Genomic DNA, 25,000 nt, shown 5'->3' with positions numbered 1-25,000 from the left:
GCAGAGGAAAGGATCTCACGGGGCCGCTGCGGCGGGGCCCGGCGCCGGCAGCAGGGACCCCTCCTCCGGCGCGGTGAGGCCCCGCACCAGAGAGCGGAAGAACAGCATCTCGGAGATCAGCGACAACGAGGACGAGCTGCTGGAGTACCACCGCTGGCAGCGGGAGGAGCGCCTTCGCGAGCAGGAGATGGAGAAGCAGGTGAGCTTCCTCATGCGGACCCTTACGGCAGATCTGGTGTGCCATCGGCCCCTGTAAGGTCCAGCTTTGTACCAGTCTGAAGTGGGACAAGTATAGCATCAACAATGGCAGACATCATCGAATATCTGCATCGGGGTAGGGGAGGGGGGGGGGGGGGTGCATCTTCCAGCAGAGCTTCCAGGGGGATTACTGGCACCGGTTAGCCAATGTTAGCCCTGAGTGACAGCACGGTGTGTATTCCCCTTGACGCAGCCCGCTCGGAGGAATCCGACGAGCAGCGGGCGTGTCTGCTCTCCGCACTACACTATATTTACCTTTCCTCGAGTGGAACTGAAGCCGCCTCCTCCACTTCTTGGACTTCCTTCTCACGGAGGTCGCGTGGATCTTATAATCCACGCTGAGTCTCTGCTACCAACCGATCTGCCTGCCACAGCTCCCCTCCAGCCATGCACGTGGCCCACAGCCTACTGCTCAACCACTACCCCCCACACAATCCAGCCGGCATCTGACAGCTGCAGGGCGGGGGGGGGGGGGGGGGGGGTTGTGGGAGGGAGGAATTCCTGGCTTTCCATGTACACAGGCTATTTCAGTGACCAAATGGACTGCGGTAATAAATACGAGTGGAGTGACGACACGCGCTTGTGTCTGAGCGGGAGGTTTCTGGAGGCTGGTGTGGCCTCACCGTGCAGAGGCTGGCGTCAGAGCTGGACAGTGTGATTGGGAGATCACACTTTATGCATAAAAAATGCATAAATTATTCTTAACATGCTATTTTAATCAAGGTCTAATAGAAGCATATTTTTAGTACACTGAAGCTGACTTCTGCAGCCTATTTGAATAATAGGACTGGAGCCTTTAAGAATTGCTTTGGGTTCTTTGTTAACGAATTCTATTGTGTTTATCGTACATCTACAAATTGACATTGTTGTTAATATTCAGCGCTATCTGAGCTCACGGTATTGTCACTATCTCCGGTGAATTGTCGTTGTCGTTGTCACAGTTTCCTTGTGATGAAAGTAAGCGCGGTTATTTTAACAAGTGGATGACTGACATTCCACAACATCCATTGCTGTGTGCTGGAGAGTGAGTCAACGGATGCAGCCGTCCTCAACCGGTTTGTGATCTTAACCCTGCTTTAATGAAGCATAACCACGGGTTTACATCACACATGCCGCTTTCACACCAAAAAGAACCGAGAGCCAGTTCCGGGCTGGTGCTAGGGCCAGTTCCAAACTGGTTCCAGCCTTACCCCAGTTAAGAACCGGTTGGTTTCACACCGGCCAGAGCCAGCCATGGAGCCGGCGTGAGCAACGTCATGACGTCACTGCAAACGTATCGGCTAGTGAGCTTGGACAGAAGCATACGGCCGACATCTTTCTTTATTCTGGGTGGAAATAGTAACATAGTTACGCCATCAAATGCGTTTATGGAAACATTTTTAGCGAGAAATGTGCATTTTACTTTCATAATGTTCGCTCGGTGAATGTGAAGGATGTTTGGTTTGATAGTTATGACGAAGAGGGAACGCTCCGTTCACTTGCATGGACATGGACTCATCTAGCTGCGTTGGCGCGTTGAACCACCACACAATGCAAGCAGAAGAACCCTCGCGCCAGTTTCAAACACAACAACAACAATTTCGTCTTCGATTCAATCCGTGTATGGTTCGTTCTTTGAATATTCCGATTTAAAACAAAATCAGAAAAAAAAGAACCATACACGGATTCACGTCCATTGTTTACTTCGGTGTTTTAAAAAATGCCGGTCTTCGTTTGTCTTCCTGTTTATGAAGGTACGGATAACTCCGCCCCCTGCCCCCGGAGTAAAAGCGGTTCTAGTTCTAGCCCAGCTCTAAAGTGGGGCCAGAGTTGAACCGGTTTTTAGGGGCCGGAGCCGGTTCTTTGGCGGTGTGAAACCAAAGCCCTGGCCCTAGCTCCGAACTGGCCCGGAACCGGCCCCGATTTTGCGGCGGTGTGAAAGGGGCAACAGTGGACTCATATATACACCTGGTAGGTTCCTAGGACAAGTAGGTTCCTAGGACACTTAGGATTGTCTCTTCGCTTTCTCTCCATTGAAGGAGGTTGAAGTGAATTATGACTCTGAAACTATAAGTTTCATCGTAAAACATACTATGCAGGACTGGATTCTTTCAAATTACAGTGTGGTCTGGGACCAAAGACTGGATGAGTGAGGACAGGACCTTACTGTAGCAAGTGAAATCCCCTTTGAAAAATGCCAGGAATGGGGAAACATTCTGGCTGTGAACTGAATGTGAATGAGATGTTCTGACTACTGGCAAGGGAGGGAAAGATAACAGAGAGACAAACTGTCTTGTCAGCACAGTGCTTTGGTGCAAGATTTCTGAACTGAACAATGTATTGTTCAGTGAGTACAAATGAAACCGTTCCACCTCGTCTTAGTGCTATACACCGTGACCCAGCGGGCTCACACGGTTAAAGTTAAACACAACAGGAGTAGCGTAACAGATCCTCTGTGCGCTGGATTCTGGAGAATCTAGGCGTAAAATATGATCTTGTCCCGACCCAACTGTATAACGTCCCTGTACTGTATAGTCTGCTACGGACCTTCCTCGTGGCGAGAGGGGGAAAACTATTCCAGCGCTGTGTGTCTTCCGCTATCGGGTTGCAGGGGCCGTCCGCCGCCAGCCCTCGACAGCTGCCCAAACAGGACAATGTCAGCCAAGGGCGCCCGCCACCATGCAACATGAGCCGCATGACGTGCCAACACCATTGCTGCGTCTCAATTGCGAGAATGCCTAAATAGATGGCAAATATATAGGTAATAAGGTGGCACAGGCCTGTCCCGATTCCTGAATTAAATAGGTAGCGTAGGAGGCTAGGTGGTATGGTGCCTTGATTTAGCAGAATTCAAAGGAAGCATTCATGCAATTCCTCCTCGTGATACAGACCCAGCCCGTGTCTCGCCACCAACCCCCTGTATCCCCTGCTCTATGCGCGCCACAGTAGATCAGGAGGTAGAGCGGGTGGACGAACCCCGGCTCCTCCTAGCTGAGCGTCGAGGTGTCCCTGAGCAAGACGCCTCACCCATGACTGCTTCTGACGAGCTGGCTGTCAGCCTGCTCGGTGGACTCCGCCGTCGGTGTGTGAATGTGTGAATGAATGGTTGTAAGTCGCTTGGATAAAAGAGTCAGTCAAAATCCCCTAAATGTAAATGTAAACGCATTCACGCGATGCCTAACCCCCCCCCCCCCCCCCCCCCCCCCCCCCGTTCCCTCTGCTCTGCAGGAGCGCCAGAGACTGGAGTCCATCCTGAGCCTGTGTGCAGAGTACAACACCAACCGGGAGGACCCGCAGGGGGACCCGGGGGAGGCCATGAGGGAGGGGCTGTTCCCCAGAGGCGGGGAGGGGGTCACTACCAGGGGCCTTTGCCCGGACGGGGGAGGCTGGAAGGCCCTGCATGGAGGAGGGGGAGACAAGCCCCGTATGACGGCGGAGAACGACGAGGAGAACCAGAGAGAGGAGTCCAGCAGCACGGAGAGCACTCACCAAGAGGTAGGTGTCGGGACCTTTGATCTTTGACCCATGACACTAGCTTTCACGCACTTTGGAATGCACACACTTGTGGATGTGTGAGAAGGAGTTAGCAAGGCATGAGTAGGAATGAAGCACAGGTTCTGCTGTGTTTGTTGTGTTGTTTGTAGATCAATGAATCAGTGCCCACCTATGGGCAAAGGGGAAGTCATGTTTGTGGGTTAGCAAGTTATTTACCTTGAAGATAGTTTACCCTCCTACATGTCTTATTTAGAGGGCTGTTTTAATTGAACGGCTCTGCCTTGTCCTTTGCACACTGATCTGAAGGTGTGGTTAGCCTCGCTCCACCAGGACCCCTTCCTCAAACGTTTCCCAGCCAGTCAAAGCCAGTTCCAACCACAGGAGGCTCCTATAAAAACATCCAGAGACACTGAGACCCGGTGAGGGGGTTCTGCATAGCTGGTTCCTCCATGGTTCTAACCCAGGGCTTAACCCCCCCCCCCTTGCAGTGTGAAGACCTGCTGGTGGAGCTGGGCCGTGGCCCCGGCCCCCGGGAGCAGCACGGCCCGCTGGGGGAGGAGAGGAGCCGGGCCCTGGGCCTCGTGGATGAACTCAGCAGCAGAGTCAGCGAGCTGGACCTGCAGCTGCAGGAGACCAGGCAGGAGGTCAGCATGGAAGCACAGCCACACATGAACACACGCGCACACATATTATACACACGCCATGCACACAGGTGTTGCACACGTGTTGTCTGATGTAGCACCCCGTCAGCTACATGCCCTACCTGCTCCTTAATAATCAGTTTAATAACCCACTATAATTAGCATTGGATAAACGTCTCCTTACAAAGGGGTAGTAATGTTTTAGCATAGCTTGCCATAGCATGCAAAAGGTTTATCTACTCTCAATAGTATCCCGTCTATAGCGCTATTATTTATCTTTACAAATGAGCCGCCTATAAGACCTGTATATCATGAGTGCATATTTAGACAGTTTGCATCTGTCGGTGTTTGCTTGTGTGTGTATGTGCGTGGGTGTGTGTATGTGCGTTTGTGTACTTGTGTTTGTGTGTGTGTGTGTGTGTGTGTGTGTGTGTGTGTGTGTGTGTGTGTGTGTGTGTGTGTGAGTGTGTGTGTGTGTGTGTGTGTGTGTGTGTGTGTGTGTGTGTGTGTGTGTGTGTGTGTGTGTGTGTGTGTGTGTGTGTGTGTGTGTGTGTGTGTGTGTGTGTGTGTGTGTGTGTGTGTGTGTGTGTGCATGTCCAGGTGGAGATGGAGCGCGCGCTGCTGCAGGCGGAGCGGCGGGAGGAAGAGCAGCAGATGGAGGCGGAGTCGGAGATGATCTCACGGCTGCAGCTGAGACTGCAGCAGCTGGACGAGGCCACCCAGAGAGAGAAGGACAAGGTGGGGAGACCACACAGGGGGCTCAGTACCACCAAACATGAGTGTTGACACCTGTCCAGTGCCGCTGGTATCTCAGTGCATGTGTGAGTCACAGGGTACGGGCTGGCCGCTCAACACACTCCCAGGGTTGATGTCGAGGTCTCAGTGCATGCAAAGTGAGGTGAAGCCCGTTCCGTCATTGTGTTTTCCTCCACGTTTCCTCTTGAGGATTTCCTCTGTGGCGGTGGTGAGGCCATCTCTAAAAGCATTCCTCCCACTACGGTGCTGGACGTTTCAAAGTGATGATGATAATTGTATGAACAGAAAGACTTTACTGACCTCAACTTCCCCATCAGGGAACCACATGCCTGCCATATAATCGGTCTGTAGCCACAGCTGTGATGATAAAAGCACCTGTTCTGAGAATGCAGCTGAAAGCACATTAGATGCATCATTACTGACTCGCTTTTTCCTTCCTGTCTCTTTTAAGTTTGTTCCTCTGAAACTTCTACAACCCTGGCAGCTATTAACACTCTGTTTCTAATACACCTAATCTGTTTTGGCTTATTAACTGTGATGCTGGGCCCTTTGATGTTTGAGTCAGTTCCGGGTTTTGCCAGGTTTGAAGTGTTTGTGTCTGTGTGTGTGTGTGTTTGTGTGTGTGTGTGTGTGTGTGTGTGTGTGTGTGTGTGTGTGTGTGTGTGTTTGTTTGTGTAGTGCATGGAAACAGATACGGATACATTTGTATGCATGGTGTATACAGATAATTGACCGTGTGCATTTGTGTATTGGTGCACAATGTGTGTACCTGTTTGTGTGTGTTTGCGTGCTCGTTTCTCCATGTGCATGCGCACGTCCGTTTCTGTATGTGTGTGTGTGTGAATTTATTTTTGCTGGTGTGTGTGTGCAAGAAAATGGAAAATGTGCGGGGTCCTATTCGTGTGTGTGTGTGTGTTTGTGGATCTGAATTTGTATGACAATGTAGAGGTGCTTATGTGTGTGTGTGTGTTCGAGAAAGTGTGTGAACTTGTGTGTGTGTGTGTGTGTGTTTATGTCTGTATGTTTATGTGCACATGTGGGCACCTGCGTGCATTCGTGTATGTGTGAACATGTGTGTATATTTGAGTCTACATGGAAACGTGTGCAAGGGCCCTTGTGCATGCGTGTGCGTGCGTGCGTGTGTGACGATGCCTGTGTGTTTCTAGGGCAGGGCTAGTGTGTCGGCAGAGAGGACTGTGCTGGAGAGGCAGAGGGCTGGGTACAGTGAGCTGAAGAGACAGCTTGATAGATGCGTCTTGTCTGACAGGGAACAGTTACAGGAGCGGCTGCACAGGGTCAGTGTCTCTCTCCCCCAAAGCTCTCTCTCTCTCTCTCTCTCTCTCTCTGGTTCCATGGCTCTCAGCTATAGTGTGTAAGCGCTGACACCATGGCACATCGCTGGCTATACGGTAGCTTCTGGAACAGCAAACTGTTTCAGTTTGAAGCGCTGCAGAACTGCCCACCGACCTCACCACGCTTGTCTGTCCTTCCCCCCCCCTCCCCGCTTTCTGTTTCCCACGCCGGAACCATCATAGAGTGTAGAAGATCTGTGGGGTTTGTTTGTTTTGTTGCCTCTCTGTGAATGATGGCTGCACCACTGTTTGCCTTCGCTGTCATGTTGGATGGCTGCTCATTTTCCACTGCTCTCTCTCCTTCCAGATCCAGTAAATGACACGCCTAACACGTAACGCATAGTGACGTTGTTAACACCTTTGTCTCCATTGTTCCTCTATGTTCATCTATCATTTCTATCTAAACGTTTTTTTAGAAAACACAATTTTGATGTCAAAGTTGGGTGAATAATGTTTGTGTGTGTGTGTGTGTGTGTGTGTGTGTGTGTGTGTGTGTGTGTGTGTGTGTGTGTGTGTATGTTTGTTTGTGTATGCTTCATTGTTCATATCTGTGAATGTGTATGTACGTGTGTGCGTTTATGTTAATGTGTGCGTGTATGTGTATGCATGTGTATGTGTTTGTTTGTCTGTGTGTGATTGTGTATTCAATGTGTGTGTTTGTGTGCGCATGTATGTGTCTGTTTGCGTGTGCATATGTATATGTGTGTGTATGTACTTGCATGTATATGTACGGTATGTGTATGTGTGTTTGTTTGCGTATGTGTGTGTGTTTGTGTTTGTGTGTGCGTATGTATATGTGTGTGTGTGTGTACGTGCCTGTGTGCGTGTGTGTGTGTGTGTGTCCAGGAGGCGGAGGCCCTGGACGCGGGCAGCAGGAGGTTTGAGGAGCTGGAGTTCTGCCAGCTGGAGCAGGAGAGCAGCCTGGAGGAGAGGAAGGAGGCGCGCTGCAGCCAGCTCCTCCAGGAGAAGGCCGAGTGCCACCGCAGCCTGTCCCGCAGGAAGGTAACCAGGCCAGGCCCCCTGGCCCTGCAGCCCTCTCCTAGGGCCGTCGCCGCAGGAACCTTCTGAAGCTCCTCCCACTTTTGATTGTAAAAAAGAAAGTGCTAAGTTGTGTAGCTTCTTATGCTATCTCTGATGTATATGGGGAATAGGTTAACCTAGCGATTGTAAGGGCTTTGCTCTTGGTTCTATGAGCAATATATAGTTTTTCTTTCTTCTGACAAATGTACTACTTGCTTTGGATTACAGCGTAAATGCTGTAAATGTAAGCTTTGATTGTTGCATCGTTTGGGATGGAAGACTCTGTTAAATGACTCAATGCCAATGTAAATGTAAACCACAAAAACAACTAAAGGCATATTAGATTAAAAAACCTGAAAGTAGTTTGGTTATTATTGTGGTACTTTATTCGTAAGAGAGAACAGTACAGATATATAGAAAACTTGAACTAAACAGAATAATTCCCCACAGAAAACAACCAGTAGTGTCAGTGTTTCGCTTTGTGATCATAAATAGACCCTGTTTTGAGTGAGTTTTCTAGTTTAAGAAGCAACTTCAGTCATGTGACAGCATGCTGAGATCTGATTGGTGTTCCACAGGAGAAGATGGCCGCCCTGGAGGCTCAGGCCAATCAGCTGGGAGTACAAGCAACTCTGGAGTGTGAGAAGCTGGCCAAGGACCGGACCCTGATCCTGCAGATGCTACACAAGGTTGGTTTATGGGCCTTATTCAGCGAGCGGCCATCTTGGTTCTAAACGCTAGCTGGGGAGGGTGAATTCCATCTTACTCTCTTTTAATTAAGTTGTATAACAATAACAATATTACAATCTATAAATAGTTTGCTAACGTTTCTCCTCTCAAGTTAAAACCGTTGTCGACCAGGTTGTTTGCAGAACTATTACTATAAACAGTAATAATAATAATAATAATAATATTAATAATAATAATAATAATATATATTGTTTCTGTCCTCAGAGGAAATCTTTAATTGTGACATTCCTGTATCATGCTACATATCATTGCTTGCTGATACGCAGCACACTATGTGCTGCTAGCCATTGAGAGCTAAAGGCCTGGTGTCTCTGCTGCTTCCCACAGGAGAAGGACCGGCTTTGTGTGCTGGAGCAGAGATGCTACAGCCAGGCCGAGGGCAGAGGCCCCCCACAGATCACCTATAACGCCTCCGAGGTAAGCCAGGAAGATCAACACATCTTCTGCCTCACTGCCTTATTATTTTATTTTCTTCATTTGTAAAATGTCCGTGTTTGGCTCCAGGGAAGTCATTCAGAACAGCGTTCAGTCGGACTAGAATCACTGAGGAGACGCATCAGTGAACGCGCTGACCATTTGGGCTTTGACTAAAGGGGACACTTTTTACAACGCACAGGAGCCTTCGCTTCACATCAGCGAACCGGACTTTGTTCGTGAAGAGGGGGGTCGTGATAGTCCCCTTCCCGTTACTACTTCACTCTCTCCTCAAGCCTACCCCCCCAGGCCCCAGGAGGTAAAGGGCCCTCATCAGCAGGTCCTGGTTGCTTTTTGACAGAGTGCTAACAAAGCCTGAGCATATAACTGAGTGGCGTAGGAGTCACTGGCTCTGGTGATTCAGAGGATAACCGGAATGAGCGCACGATCGGATTTGAATCTCTGAGGGAACTGACGTGGTCTGAGGGTGGTTTCAAGCTCGCTGTATGTGTGTGTGTGTGTTTTCTTTTGTTTGTGTATGTGAGTGCTTGCGCGTGTGTGTGTGTGTGTGTGTGTGTGTGTGTGTGTGTGTGTGTGTGTGTGTGTGTGTGTGTGTGTGTGTGTGGTGTGTGTGTGTGTGTGTGTGAGAGTGAGATAGTGAGAAGTTGAAATATTAGGATGATATGCAGTTGCAATTAACAAGTGAAGTAATTGTCATTGATTATAATGTTTGGAGTGGTTCTGAAGAGCATGGTCTTCCTGTCTCATGTGGTTTATGGCTGAAACCTGCTGAGCCTGATACTGAGAATGGGAGGGGCTTGCATGGCGAGCTGTGTCCCCATGCTGGAGACACAGCGATTCAGGGCTGAGAGCGTTGTGCTCTCGGCGGACCCCTTGCTGTGCTTGCCGTGTTGTTGTTGTTAACCAACACTACCTTTACTTTTGCTTCCCCCCCCCCCCCCCTTCCAATGCCCCTCCTTCCTCGGCGCCTCCCTCTCTGTCCTCCGGATGTGTTGTCCGTGGGTGCAGGAGTACCTCAAGCTGTCTGACGTCTATAAGATGTACGGGAGCGCTCTGACAGCCCACTCCTCCTCCTCCACCGCTACTCTCCACTGTCTCTCCCTGGCCGCCTCCCCCGCCCTGTCCAGCGAGGTAGAATCCCCCACTGTCACCCTCTCTCCTCTCCTCCTTCCCTCATTCCTTCCCCCCCCCCCCCCCCCCATGCTCTCTCTCCTTCCCCAGTCTTTCTTTATTTCTCTCTCTCTCTCTCTCTCTCTCTCTCTCTCTCTCTATATATATATATATATATATATATATATATATATATATATATATCTTTGCCTCACCCCCCTCTTTCCTATTCTCCTCCCTCTTCCTCTCAGTCTCTCTCTCCGTCCCAGTACACTTAACACTAAAATCAAACCTCAGGGAATGCACGATATGCTTAAACACACGTGATTGGCTGAAATGATGTCACCAATAAAGCACACACTTTCAGCCAATCAGAGATGTCGTTTGATGCCACCCCCGCGGTTTGGTTTGAAGGGTTTGGTTACTCTCGTACAGATATTCTTTATTTATATTTCTCCTCCTTTCTGCTATCTGCTTGTATAATAAATAAGAGTGTGTCTGTGTGTGTTTCTGGGTACTTTTGTGTGTGTGTGTGTCTGTATATGCCCATGTGCATTTGTTTGGATATGTGTGCGAACATATGTATGTGTGTGTGTGGGTGTGTTGTTGCGGACTTGTGTGTCTGTGTATGTTTGTGTGTGTGTGTGTGTGTGTGTGTGTGTGTGTGTGTGTGTGTGTGTGTGTGTGTGTGTGTGTGCGTGTGCGTGTGTGTGTGTCTGTGTGTGAAGGAGTACATCACGGTCAACCAGCTGAGCCAGATCTTCGGGATGCAGAGGGTGGACCGCTGTCCCACCTCCTCCTCCTCCACCTCCTCTTTCCAGTCATTCCAGCTAGCCCCCGCTGCGCCTCACTTCTCCTGCAGATCATCTGCATTTCCTCCTCCTCCTCCTCCTCCTCCTCCTCCTCCCATCTTCTCTATCCAGGTCTGAGCCCCTCCCTTTTCTCCCAAGTAGTTTTTCCAAAAATTGTGTGGGTTCAAATCAAAAGGTATTGATTCCCTTTAATGCTGTTGATACCCGTTCTCCATCTATGCTGCAATCTGAGCTTCGGAGGCTGCAACCACACGATCCTCAATAAGACACCACAGTGTAGCCATGTGGCGTAACAAGGAACTTCACACATAACACACATAACATGCTACATATACAGAGCCATGCCTGTTCTTTAATGACACGTATCTACACATTCACTGTAAGTCACTATGTATGAAAGAGAAAAGCATAAGCCAAATAACCAAACAGTTATTTTTAACTAGTATTAGATTTTCTGGATGAGCTGGGCCGGGGCATAAAGTAAAAGTTGGAAGCGGTTATTATCTTATCCAATGCAAAACTCATCCCATGGTGGGCCCATATATTCACCCAAAGACACTAATCAATTACCACGCGGACTCTATAGTTATCAGAAATTATCCGGTGATCGCAGCTTCCCACATTTTCAATCCCATGTCTATCACAATATCGGAAGGTGATACATGATCCTGCTCTGATGTCTTTATGACTCTGGCACCATCTCTTTACCTCCTCCACCTTCCCCCATGCTGCTCCTTCCACGATCCTATCCTCTGCTCCTTGGGGTTCTTCTCGGGGCTGCAGAGCCACCAGCTCCACCAGGGGGCGCTGCCTGCTATGAACCTGGAGCGCTGGTACCAGGACATCATGGCCGCTGGGGAGCACCAGCAGGCCTGCCCTCCCCCGCTGCCTGCCAAGTCCTTTTCCTCCCGCAGGCAGGGGCAGGTAAAGCCCTTCAATTTCTTTATATCTTTCTCTCTCTCTCTCCCTCTCTCGCTTTCTCTCTTTCTGCTTTGATTCTGCTTTCTCTCTTATCACCTCAGACCACCTCATGTTGTGTCACAGTGCAGCGGAATGGTTGACATTGAGTGTTCTTCTTCAGTGAGTCATTGTTGCCGACTTTGTGTTCACAGGACTTTGAGATCACACTGTGCAATGTGCCGAAATCTGGGAATGACTGTGTTTATGCATATAATCAAAATGGAATATTCGTTTTATACTTGTTCTCAACACTCATGACATCACCAAAAACTGGTATGGTATTAGTATAAGTATTGGTATAAGTTTTTATTAAGTATTATTATTGGTATTAGTACGTATTAAGTAGTAAGTTAGCAATGGTATTCAGAAAAGCATCCTGGACCGATGGACTGGTCAGGAGCAGTTTCACCTGCACAGCTCGAATATTAAACTCATCCCTTCGAGGCAGCCGACTGTGATGAATATTTTAACAGTACAGCGCCCTCTGGAGGACTAAGAAGATGTAACAACAACAACTCTCCCTAGTAACACGCCATGTGCTTGCACTATAATAACGCACATTGTAAAAACACGTTATGCTCAACCCTGGGTTAAAACGGGGTGCCGCATTCTGCTCACACTCAGACTAATGTATTGATTCACCAATCAATACATGTTGCAGAAGCAAACATGTGGTCATACATGGAGAAGACACATCATCAATGGTGTTGAGAAAACAGATTGATTGACAGGCAGACTTGGAGACTGACATACAGACACATACTGAAGGAGTGCTAAAAAGACACAGAGACTGACTGATGGACAGACAGAAGGCTGGGATGGACGGACAGGCAGGCAGGCAGACAGACTGTCAGACAGACAAAAGTAGAGACAGGCAGACACAAACACAAACTGATAGACGGAAAGACAGACACAAACTGAAGGCCTGCCAAAAAGGTATTGATACTCACTGCCGGACAGACAGATAGACATACATACACATGTCTTAATGTCTGACTGCCTAAAATACAGAAATAGAGACTGATTGGGGAAGGAGAGACATAGAGTCTTACTGGTGGACAGACAGAAGGCTAGGACCGACAGAGACAGACTGACGGACAAACAGACACATACACTGACTGTCTTAAAAAGAAAGCCATAGAGTCTGACTGGTGGACAGAAAGAAGGCTAGGATGCACGGATTCGGCCAGACGGACAGACAGACACATATACTGAAAGACCTCGAGACGGAATGGTCGACGGGCAGAGGCACTAACAGACAGACAGACAGACTGTAACCGTGAGCTCCTCCTGTCTGGTTCTCCAGCCCAGACCAGACGGAGACGGCAGTGGACAGAGACAGTCGTGCTCCCAGCCCAGCACTGCCACGCCCCTCCCACAAGCCAATGGGTTCTCCCACGAGAAGAACGCTTCCACCAGGGTGAGGGGGGACGGGGAGGAAGCATCGTGTATAGAGGGTGAACCCGACCAGCAGATCGTTGGCTTATGTCCGTTGTCTCCTGTGCTCCTTACTATCAGGATCTACAGCTGCTGCTCAAAGAGCTGTCACATTCGTCCGACACAGAGTCCAGGAGACAGTATTCTCTGCAGTGCAAAGGTAATACCCCAGACACACTTCCCCTGTACTGCTCACTCACCCAGGATGCAACCTTTCAACAGTGTGTTCCTGACACCTGATTATCCCGTCTGGGATATTAATAAAGAACACCTTCTTTAACTTATCTTTACCTTATATAACCCCTAGTTGAAAAATGTTCAGTGAGGGAGTTGTATGAAAATTATAAAATGTAATTTTATCTAAAAAATCATGTGTGTATAGTAGACCTACTTCATGCGTTGCCAAACTGCAGGTGTAAACAAGTGTCTCACAGCGTTGTCATGACCACCTGTCACCAGTAGGAAGTGCTATAGCGTCAGTATATGAGCCGTCTAAATAAAGTACGTGGCTGTCTGTCTGCCACCTCAGGTCCATCTCCCACCGTGCACCACTCCTTCCTGCACCACCATGCGCCACCTAGTGGCAACCAGGCGTACGACACGCTGAGCCTGGAGAGCTCCGACAGCACAGAGACCAGCGTCTCCGCCGGCAACTGCGCCTGTTCGCCAGAAAGGTGAGAGAGACTGCCGCTGTTTCCATGGCAACACTCAAGTCTGCCCCCTTGCCTCGTCGAGACGGGTCACCGCCGTGTCTTTTACTCCTCCTTGACAACATGTTTTGTTATATGTGTCTGTTCCCTTGACTACTGCCGCTCACTGCCTGTTGCCATGCCAACCGCCTCTAAGTTTTTTCCCGGGTTTCCTGAAGCAGAGTTGATCTCGAGGTTGTACACCAGTGAGACGTGAAGCTCCGCCCACTTCAGACAGCCAATATAATTGAATAACCTTCTGTTTTAAATACGGTGCTTTAAATAGGCTTATTACCACCACTACAGCCGTCACTGCTTAGTGGAGTGTGTGGTTGTCTGCTCTCCGGGCCTGGCTGTGTGTGTGTGTGTGTTGACAGAGGCTCTTGTGTCCTCTGCGGTTCAGTGCCAGCGGGCAGGAGGCCCAGCGCATCGAGGAGATGGAGAAGATGCTGAAGGAGGCGCAGCAGGAGAAAGCCCGACTGGTGGAGAACCGCGTGAGTCTCCTAGCAACCTGCCACACCTGGCCTAGTTTCACACTTCAGACCTTAGATACATCTAAAGTCTGAGGTGGGATTTTTGATTCATCTTAAGTCAGGTAGCAAACAAGCTCAGATCTGGGTGAAGGGGGTGTATCACTTTCTTTTGCTTATTATTTACTTGCGCTTTGTTTGCTGGAAGCAAACATCTGTAAGCGTGTAATTGGCTATTAACAGCAAACACAAACCCAGGCCAGCAGCAGTAAACTGTTAAAAAGTGCCTGTAAAAGGATTAAACCAACACTGTGCAGTGTGGCCACAGTATAAATCCTCCAGTGCTTATAAAGCTTACCAACTCACACAAATTAGTTATTAGACAAAGCTGTAAACAAGGCATTACCCCGCCCCTTTCAGCCCTGGTTTCTGGCTCAGGCTCTGTGTGGTCCCCCCTGTCCCCCCCAGAAGAAGTTCTGCTACAACTGAGTCGGACTACTACCCAGATCACACCTGGCCCAACACGGACGGTAGATAACTGATGGATGGATTGGATGCTCCTTTCCCGTCTCCCCGTTAAAGCAGAACGTGACCCCTACACTACTCGGTGTGTTGGGGGTTTACATTAGACCGCTCTCTCTCCAGGTCCTCCGCTTGCTAAAGCGAAATGGAAAATGCTGTTCAAAGTGGAGCCGTCAGCCGGGCTCCAAAAACGAAACCAAAACGGAAAGCAGTTTACAAAGGCAAGGTCAGGGGGTTTGGATGTCCTCTAAAGACCTCTGACGGTTCCCTGTCCCCGCTTCCCCGTCTCAAACAAAAAACCAACTGCATTTCAAGGTTCAAACAGATTCTCCCATAACTCAGGCTCTAAAAAAAAGACCAAAACCAGCATGAAATGGCAACGTAATATTTCAATATTGCATCGTTTCAAATCAATGTTTATTTAAGGATCTGCAAGACTGTAGGGAATGGTTTGACTGGCCATACCTAATGGCAGAGGAATAGATGTATAGACACTATGTGTGATCCCCTAAGACACCCATATGTATATAGACATTAACCATGGCTAGTACTACCCCTAAGACGTGTGTGTATAGACGGTAGACTTACATGCGCTACACCACTAAACCCCCGGTGTCTCTCCTGACGTGAGGAATTCAAATATTTGACTATCATTACCATCCATCCATCCCCCCACCATCTCCCTTATAATTACTGTGTTACTTATCTTTCATTCTCTCCATCTGTCTCTCCCACCTCTCCTCCCCCCTACTCCACCTCCGCCTCCGATCTTCCGACCTCCCCCCTCTTCCTCAACCTCCCCCCCTGCTCCTCCCTCCTCCCCTCCCCCACCTCCTCCTTCCTCTCTACTACTCCCCCTCCCCCTCTCCTCTTCCTCCTCCTCCCCCTTTCTATCCTCCGCCTCCCCCCTTCCTCTTTCGCCTCCCCCTCTACTCCTCCCTCTCCCCCTCCTCTCCCCCCCCTCCCATCTTCCACCTCCCCCCTACTCCACCTCTGCCTCCGATCTTCCACCTCCCCCCTCTTCCTCAACCCCCCCCCCCACCCCCACTCCTCCCTCCTCCCCTCCCCCCCCCCTCCTCCCTCTCTACTCCTCCCTCCTCTCCACCTTCTCCCATCTACTCCTCCCTTCTCCTCCTCCTCCCCCTTCCTATCCTCTTCCTCCCCCCCTCCTCCCCCTCCTCCCTCCCCCCCCACCCTTCCTCCTCCAGGAGCGGGAGGTGCAGGCCCGGCTGCAGATGCTGGAGGAGGAGCGGCGGCGCCGGGAGGAGGCGGAGCGGAGGCTCCTGGACGAGGCCTCCCACCGGAGGAGGCTGGTGGAGGAGGAGGTGAAGCTGAGAGAGAGGCACTTCTCCCAGGTCAGTGGAGGAGGAGGAGGAGGAGGAGGAGGAGGAGGGGGAGGAGGGGGAGGAGGAGGAGGGGGAGGGGGAGGAGGAGGAGGAGGAGGAGGAGGAGGAGGGGGAGGAGGAGGAGGAGGAGGAGGAGGAGGAGGAGGAGGAGGGGGGGGTGATGGGAGAGGGAAGCAGAGAGAGGGGGATGGGGAGAGAGAGGGGGGGAGGGTGGAAAAGAGAGAGAGAGAGAGGGAGAGTGGGAGAGAGACAACGGGATGGGAAGAGAGAGATAAAGAGCGAAAGAGTGAGAAATGTAAACAAATAATAATATTCATTCTAACAGTCTATAAAACAAGGAAATATAGAAAGACGGAAAAATTAACAGAGAAAGGACATTCAACATGTAAAAATAAAAAGAGACTGAAAGACTGACAACAAAGATAGAAAGAAACAGAGAAAAATACAAAGAAAACCACAAAGACAGAAAGAAATACAGATAGAAAGAAGGAAGGAGAAATAAGTATTTTTACAGAGAAGGTACACTCAACACATAAACATACATGATGGATGAAAAGAGGCTGAAGCGACTGAATGACTACATGAGAGAAACATCAAGAAAGCAAGGAAGAAAGGAGGAGAAGGAGAGGAATAGAGGTATAAGAGAGTGTAAACTAGATGCTACTAGGAGACGAGGAGAGATACCAGAGGTGTAAGGAGAAGTGGGGGCCAGGGTAAGAGTCAGAGCAGGCAGAAACATGAGAGGAATGGACAGAGACATCAAATTGATAAATAATTATCATAGAATATTATATGACGTATGTAACCAGATTTATTCCCTTCATTATTCACCTCATTTATTTGATTTATCGTGCGCATAAATTGTAATTCCTGTTGTGCGAATACTCTCGACAAACAAACACCGTCCTCCTTAAACCAATAACGATGGTTACCCACCCGGTCTGTCTAATTAATATCTTCTCTTTTTTATCGTACACACACCTGTAAGTTGGTCGTAAATGAGGCGTTAATCCGCCGCCGCTGTGAAGGTGATGTTGTCGTCATTCCTCCCCCAAGGCTCGGCCAATGACGCGCTACCTGCCCAACCGGAAGGAGGAGTTTGACCTGCGGGTCCACGTGGAGTCGTCCGGCCACAGCGTGGACACCTGCCCCTTCGTCATCCTCACCGAGAAGATGTGCAAAGGCCACCTGGTGAAGATGGGCGGCAAGATCAAGTCGTGGAAGAAGCGCTGGTTCGTCTTCGACCGCCTCAAGAGGAACTTCTCCTACTATGTTGGTGAGGATGCTCATCTTATCCACATATATGTCGATAAATATATCTATTTATATATAGAGATGTATTTATATACATACATTTTGGCAAGTTTTTAAATTATTGATATTTTTTTACTTTTACTGCCCTGTAAATCTTCTGCTGTGAAAACCAATTTTCCGTCTGGGATATGTTCAAGTCTAATATCTTAATCCAGGATCTAATTGGATTCGGTTTTACGTTGGGTTTAGAGCGTGTAACAGTAATGATGTACTCCTTTTGGGTTAGCCGCATTGATATTGCGCCGCTTTGATTTGTCTGTTTTGGACGTAACAACCCGAGATATCAGTCGATCCAGTCTTTCAGTTTGAAGTCTCTGGTAGTAGTGGTGGGTGTGCTTCATAACAGAATACAACCGCACACTCCCCGGTTTTGATCTGCCTGACCCCCGGGCCGCCCTATAGGCCCGCGCTCAGCCTGTTATATCATTATCATTTATTTTCCTTTATATCAAAGGAGATATGTTGAAGCACAAACTCTAACGTCTCCGATTGTACTCCCTGGTTCCTTTGTAATGCAAAAGCCCCAGTCATTAGAGCGAGCTCATTACCACGCCGCGTCCACCAAACCCTCAAGACTAAACAACGCATACCCCCACGTTATATCACTCATTACCGTGGCGTCGGGGAGAACGCAAAGTTTGGACACCACTCGAGATATCGACTTCAGATCTCTCTCCGACTGGGCCCCCCTCCCTGGGCTTTGTTTTTAAATACACGCAGAACCCCCCCCCCCCCCCCCCCCCCCGCCCCACATCAACACCCTGACAGCTGAAGGACGGCCAGAAGCTTGTTATCTACCTAAGGAAACACAAGAGAAACATTTCCCAGAATCCAATTTGTTTGAGTGTCTTCCACGTGCGTCCGTTGTGACTTATCGGTTGTTTGATAGAGACGCTTGTTTATGGATATTCCCTGCGCACGCCATTCACCGCTGACACCCTCAACAGGAAGTGGGAATATTCCAGCCGTTAATCATATAAAGTGGGAGAGGGGATCCTTGGGTAATTTGTACCTCCGTGATCCGGGCTGTCGTAAAGCCTTCGCTTTCCCTTCACACTTGCTTAGCCTTTTCACCCTCTCACTCCTGACGAAGATGATGGTGATGATGGTGATGAAATAGGATGCAATGCTTTCTCCACGCGTGTTTTTTTTTCCCCCTCTCCACGGGAGGAGAAGGCTAGCTCCTGGCGTGTTTGTGACTAACAGAACAAAACTCAACATTTCAAAAGCATTTATCTCATTACTAAGCAAATTTGGCCTTATGGAGAGGGGGGGGGGAACAAAAGTGTCAGAAGTAGCTGTTAATTTCCGCTGGATGTTGGGGGGGGGGTTATTAATTTTTTTTTTTCCAGCGAGACGCTTCAATGCACTCGGACGTAGAAGATAAAAACAGTGGCGTGCTGTTTGTTTGAACGACATTAGGATTCAAAAACATTTTTTCCGAAACTTGAGCCATTGTTTTCTTGTTTTTAAACACCCCTGGCTAAATCCAGATCTCACAATAACATATGAGGTCAGTCATAATCAGGCGTCAGTGGAGACGTACACGTGATAATAATTAGGTCTTGGATATTGACATTCAACTTCAAAGTTGTTTTTCCCATGAAGTTCAATTCAGTCGTGGTTCCATAGAGAAAATACTGGATATTCCTTTTTAATTGTATTATATCTTGCAAATGCCGATACACTGCTAACCTTGGGTTATTATTTATAGCGATATCTGAGCCTTGTATTCGCATTCAAAAAAACAAAAGTCCCTTCCTTATGTCTTTACACACAGACCTGAGTTAGGGTCGCCTCTGAACTGTTTTCCACATGGTGAAACATAACAGCCTTATGGTCCTGCCTGACACCCACACCAATTAACCTGTGCCCGCCCCGTGGGTGCAGGGAAAGTGTCCCCCAACAGATCTCCCAGCAGGGGGGGGAGACAGCAGGACCTACCTCACCCCAGCACTGTCTCCCTCTTCTCCCGCTCACCATCCTCAGCCCCCTTCCAAAAAAGATCCACACCAAATGATATTCAGTCCAAAACTCAATTCCGTCGTTGTTTAATAATTTCATAATCTTGCATCAATCCGTTAACTGCATAAGCACAGATATTATTTTTTTTATTGTTATTTTAAGTCCTGCTGCTCGAGCCTGTTTCTGTTATTTTACCAGAGCTTTATGTAAATGGGACAATGATATATACTTGTCTCTACTAAATACAAATAATGAAATTGATATTCCGCGGCATGAGAAAGACCTTTTCAGGGTTGGGCCAAACTCTGTAAGTTCTTCTATTTCTCCCTGTCCCAAACAAAGAGCCATCGGGACCCAAAGATCAGAAAACACTTTACTCTGTAATGATTTTTCTTGTTTTTATTTAGCAAGCCGTTGTTATTTGTTTCACACCCGGCGAGTTTAAGGTCAACTATCTCCTGAAAACATCGGTCTGATCCTGCTGTTAAATCCACACCTCCACACGAGGCTGGGAGCCTGGGTATGTGTGGGTGTTGCATCAGAAGGTATAGGGTGATAAAAGCCCCGTATCGTCTCTCTCGTCTCTCCCCTCGTCCCCCCCCAGACAAGCACGAGAGCAGGCTGAAAGGACTCATCTACTTCCAGGCCATCGAGGAGGTCTACTACGATCACCTCCGCAGCGCCACCAAGGTAACAGCCCACACCTTAACACTGCCTCCTGCCAGGCCGGAGGAGGACGCTTACCAATCTCATCATGGGTTTATTTATAGCTGCATTCAAATATAAATATAAATGTTGTCTTATATATTTCAAGAGATGGTGCATTTCAAATGAGAGAATATCTCAAAGCAGCGTAAGACAAGTTTGGAAAAAAAAAAGTGATTTATCGGTTTTTGGAATACTTTATAATTTTATAATATTTTATAGGATGTTATTAGGGATGAAATGTTTTCGCACCTGTCCAGGGAGCCTGTCTAATGTAGACAGTACAAACATCAGCCAGGCAGACACCCCCCCCCCCCCCCCCCCCCCCCCCCCCCCCCCCCCCCCCCCCCCCCTGCCCCCGCTGTGCAACAGATGCTTGTTTCCAGACTTTGTTGCTTTTGCCTCTAATTTCCTCCGCTCCCGCTCATCACCGATCAAACACTGTATCCTCCATCCCCCTCTCCCCCCCCACTCCCCTAGAGCCCCAACCCGTCTCTGACCTTCTGCGTGAAGACCCACGACCGGCTCTACTTCATGGTGGCTCCCTCCCCGGAGGCCATGCGCATCTGGATGGACGTCATAGTAACGGGGGCCGAGGGATACACGCAGTTCATGAGCTGAGGGACCTCGCTGATTGACGGCCAGGGGATTATGGGAGAGGAAGGGGGGCGGGCGACCAGACGCGTGAACTCGGCGAGAGAGAGGGAAATGCGGCCCCGTGGTTTCGGCGCATTGGGTGCCATCAAACTGGGGGCATCGATGGCTTCCCAGTGGAGAGTCGGAAGAGGACGGATTGAGTGGGGCTCTGATTGTTAATAAAATGCCCCTTCAGAGTTTATTGATACTTTCTTTCTTTCTTGATTGTCTCTGGTTAAAAAGAGGCCTCTGTTGTGGAAGGACTGTCCTGTCCTAGCGGGCTGTAAGAGCAGACTCATCCCGGGTCGAGCCGACCGGGGAGAGAGATGTGCGTATAAAGAGAGAGAAACTTAACAACTGACATACTGCTTGTTATGCCAAAATATATAACGATCACTATTATTATTATTTTGTTGTTTATTTTTTATTATATACTTATTATTATTAGAATACTTAAAATGTCTCTTAGACATTATAATCAACTTAAAGTGTAATACTGCTTAAAGTGAAACAAATTCGCATTAACAGCATTTTGCAGCACAGTATTTATGGCTTATATTTCTTTTCAGAATTTTTATACAATTTGTATTTTTTTGTGTTTTCGGAAGTTATTGGAAAAAACATACAGCCATATTGGTCATTATCAGCATTTTTTTTTTATTGTCCTATTTGTTTTTGTAAAGTACTATATTATAAACAGTTTTATAATGCTTCCCTGAGACGAATATACAACATGCATCTTAAATAGCACGCATAAGAGAACATCCTGTAATAAATGTAATATATACAGTTTATATACACTTACAGTCATATTGTAACACTGCCATCACTCATCTCCTAAATAAATGTTTATTATTATGTATTGGTCTCTATTGGTTTATAAACACACAGACAGCCACACATGTGTGCGTGAGCGTATGATAAACGATCCCTATATCATATTTCCCTTTTGTGTGTGTGTGTGTGTGTACGTCAACTCTGAACACAAGCGCTGTCAAACCACGCAATGCAGCGCTTAACTCATTGCAGCGATCACTGCAACATTAAACAGACGAGCGCCGGAACCCCAGAAACATACTTAGCATATGACAGGTGAGGTTAGACCCCATTACGTTTGAACCATCAGGTGAACACTTACAACATCTCTTCATTCACTTCAAACCCAGAGCAGCGCCACCGCCCTTTGAATCCAGTTCAAACCCGACCAGCCCCCTGCTGACACCCACTTGACACTCGGCTGTAGTGGGGCTCCCTCTCCTGTTGGTCTGTTTGAACATGAGAGGACGATGTGTGACCTTGAAGACTGGCCAAGGTCACAGCAGGTCCTGGGAGGCTGGCAGAGTAATGAGCTGTAAGGGGGTTGTGTGTGTATGTGTGTGTGTGTGTGTGTGCGTGTCTGACACCCTGTCTCATAGCCGGTGAATTATTGATGAGCAGCAGGGCCAGAGTTAACTCTTGCCGCCTGTGTGTTCGTACACACAAGAATACATTCACACACATCAAGACGCTCAAATGCATATTCGCGCACGTACACACACGCACACACACACACACACACACACACACACACACACACACACGCACACACACACACACACACACACACAAACAAACATAGACACACACGCACACACACACACATTTTAACATACATATATTACACAACATTACCTACACACGTGTATACATGCGCACACACACACACACACATACACACACACACACGTAGAAATAGACACACAAACATCCCCCCCAACAAACCCATTTACACGTATACTCACAGATATGCCCACATATACACACACACACATGTTTATACACACACACGCACACACTCTCTCAGATAAGCACATGCATAATTACAAACACCCCACGTATACACATACATACACACATACACATGTGTGTGTATACACACACATGTGTATAAACACACATACAACAAACATACAAACCCTGACATTGTAACACACACACACACACACACACACACACACACACACACACACACATACACACACACACACACCCCCACACACTTACACACACCCCCACACACACACCCACACAGATGGATATTAGCCCCTAGGTCTTCATAGCAAATAAATAATAATACTATGACCTGAATGTGAGCACTGATCTAACAGAAGGTGGTATTAATATTAATGGGAGATGTTAAGGGAGTCGAAAAATATGTCAGAAGATAAGAGTAAGTAAATGAAGAGGTTGCGCTGCTACCCCCGACGAACCCCACGAACGGAATCACTTATTTTGTTTATTTTTTTCCCACTGTATTTCTTTCCAGTATTTTTAAATCATCATTAGTGGACGTAAGGCTTAACAATCCCTTATGTAAAATCGTGTTTAACCGTACCTGAGTAAAGAGTAATTAAGGGAGAACAAAGGGGGAATTGTGTTACATACGCAGACTGCGTGTGTGTGTTTAGGGGTTATCCAACAAACACATCTCCAATGAGAGCGGTTTTTCATCATTAATGAGGAAAAACTGCTTTCATTCGTGATGTGTTTGTTGTGATGTGTTTGTTAGCCATGTGTGCATTTCTTCAAACAAATGTGTCTTATTATGGATGAACAATAAAAAAGGAAAAAAAATAGGCAGTCTTTCAAGTGGATTAGCCTTGATAGTAAACAAATCAGGCAGTACAAAAGAGACATGTTGTCTAATTTCACGGCATGAAGGAAAATTATTTGTAAACAAAATATGAAAACTACCTGAGGGAATCAGGCAGAACCAGGAAATTTGATACACATGCTCAATAAAAAATAACAAAACAACGGACTGACTTGAACAACAAGGTTTTCTCATTTCAGCACCAGCTTAAAAGTATTGATATTGACAATGTTGTCTGGCACTATCTGTATCAGATACCTGTAGTATGCTTCTATATGGTTTACTTTCATTTTATCCTGGAATTAGTCTTAAAATGCATTTTGAGAGTGTGCATCAAGAAATGGATAAGACATTTAAAATACCCAATGAAAATGTTAATTTGACTCCATGGAGAATTTCTTTATCGTCACTCCATGATATACATCTAAAAAAAATCAAACAGCCACTAAATTATTGCTCCATCCATGTGTCAAAAAATAAGAGAAGGAAAGGCCCATCGGTGTTCAAAAGACAACAACAGCGGTGGATGTGATAAACCCGTCATGGTGGTGCCGTGACGAGACCGTCCCAGAAGGAGCTCGTCAGGTGAGAGGGGCGCCAGAGGGTGTTGGGGCCCCCTGGCTGGGACCGGGTCCGTCTGCCAAATCACCCGGACCCCCCTAATGACACAGACCACCCACCTGGGAGATCCATCCACCAACCTGATCACCCACACTGAAACATGTCGCCTTGGAAACCCGCGATAAAGCGGCGCGGCGTCTCTTTATAGGTTAGAAAGGGGAGGCTGTCTTGGGACGAGATTATGCCTCCATCTGATGCCACTCTGGGCCCCAGCCCGTCACTCCCACATTAGTCTTCTTCTGTTTAACAGACGAGCCCCTTGGGTTTAAGTGTGATTCCTGAGGCCATTTGGACTCATCTCTCCTGATGTTGTGACGTCCCGATGGAGAGGGGATAACAAGCGGTGGTATACAGCCAGTCAGACACCTCTGATTTACCGTGTTGATACCAGATAACCCCGGTCTGCTGGGGCTCGTTGGTCGTGCTGGATGGCTGATGATGGCGCCCGGTTTTAAAGCCTGCGTGAAATCCACATGACGTGTGTTTCAATCCGCCATCTGCATGTGTTTTGTTTTTTCGGTTCAATTCAGACACATCTCCGACGTGCGAGCAAACAGTAAATCATTAGGCAATCCCAAAATCCCACAAATCCCGTAAATCCCGCGTGACGTTGTCCGGGGGTGGAGAGCTGGCTAACATGCTTCTTTCCCACCTGCATTTTTTTTTAAAAAGGAGGGCAGAAGTTAAGGACAATGCATTCTGAGAGACAATGATGAAATGGTGCTGCAACCATCGTTGTGCCATACATGCACTTGGCATGAGTTTTCTCCTTCTTGACTCTGGTAGGCAATCTGGAGACAATAAATACAATGTGTGTGTGAGTGTGTCTGCATGCGTTTGCGTGCCTCTGTGTGTGTGTGTGTGTGTGTGTGTGTGTGTGTGTGTGTGTGTGTGTGTGTGTGTGTGTGTGTGTGTGTGTGTGTGTGTGTGTGTGTGTGTGTGTGTGTGTGTCTGTGTGTGTGTGTGTGCATGCGTGTGTGCGTGTGTGTTTGTGAATTAATTGCCAGTCTCGACCTGCAGGTGCACCACATTATTGCCCACAATGTTGTAAATTCGAGTTCAGCGTATGCGTACCTGCCCAGGTGTGTGTCGTGG

The 25,000-nt window shown here is 48.0% G+C and overlaps 1 protein-coding gene across 9 annotated transcripts in view; it reads left to right on the top strand.

The window, feature by feature from the left end:
- Positions 1 to 21,512, top strand: part of phldb1a (pleckstrin homology-like domain, family B, member 1a) — a 34,081-nt gene extending 12,569 nt beyond the window's left edge. For 5 of the 9 annotated variants that reach the window (XM_030362037.1, XM_030362034.1, XM_030362036.1 and 2 more), the window contains 20 exons: positions 1 to 199; positions 3,466 to 3,732; positions 4,221 to 4,376; positions 4,974 to 5,111; positions 6,296 to 6,424; positions 7,328 to 7,483; positions 8,080 to 8,190; positions 8,579 to 8,668; positions 8,868 to 8,984; positions 9,695 to 9,817; positions 10,525 to 10,719; positions 11,392 to 11,532; positions 12,875 to 12,988; positions 13,087 to 13,165; positions 13,535 to 13,679; positions 14,098 to 14,188; positions 15,895 to 16,041; positions 17,089 to 17,308; positions 19,916 to 20,001; positions 20,497 to 21,512. The exon at positions 1 to 199 is cut by the window's left edge and continues 853 nt beyond it. In XM_030362037.1, coding sequence (XP_030217897.1) covers positions 1 to 199; positions 3,466 to 3,732; positions 4,221 to 4,376; positions 4,974 to 5,111; positions 6,296 to 6,424; positions 7,328 to 7,483; positions 8,080 to 8,190; positions 8,579 to 8,668; positions 8,868 to 8,984; positions 9,695 to 9,817; positions 10,525 to 10,719; positions 11,392 to 11,532; positions 12,875 to 12,988; positions 13,087 to 13,165; positions 13,535 to 13,679; positions 14,098 to 14,188; positions 15,895 to 16,041; positions 17,089 to 17,308; positions 19,916 to 20,001; positions 20,497 to 20,637 — 2,845 coding nt within the window. In that variant the 3' untranslated portion in view covers positions 20,638 to 21,512. The remainder of the gene's footprint in view (positions 200 to 3,465; positions 3,733 to 4,220; positions 4,377 to 4,973; positions 5,112 to 6,295; positions 6,425 to 7,327; positions 7,484 to 8,079; positions 8,191 to 8,578; positions 8,669 to 8,867; positions 8,985 to 9,694; positions 9,818 to 10,524; positions 10,720 to 11,391; positions 11,533 to 12,874; positions 12,989 to 13,086; positions 13,166 to 13,534; positions 13,680 to 14,097; positions 14,189 to 15,894; positions 16,042 to 17,088; positions 17,309 to 19,915; positions 20,002 to 20,496) is intronic. The other 4 variants (XM_030362039.1, XM_030362040.1, XM_030362041.1 and 1 more) reach the window with 4 other exon arrangements.
- The last annotated feature ends 3,488 nt before the right edge of the window (positions 21,513 to 25,000 follow it).

Source organism: Gadus morhua, chromosome 7, assembly GCF_902167405.1.
Source record: "Gadus morhua chromosome 7, gadMor3.0, whole genome shotgun sequence".
In the NCBI taxonomy this organism is placed as follows: domain Eukaryota; kingdom Metazoa; phylum Chordata; class Actinopteri; order Gadiformes; family Gadidae; genus Gadus; species Gadus morhua.
Note: the sequence above shows the minus strand (reverse complement) of the source record. Positions and strands in the feature narration are given on the sequence as shown.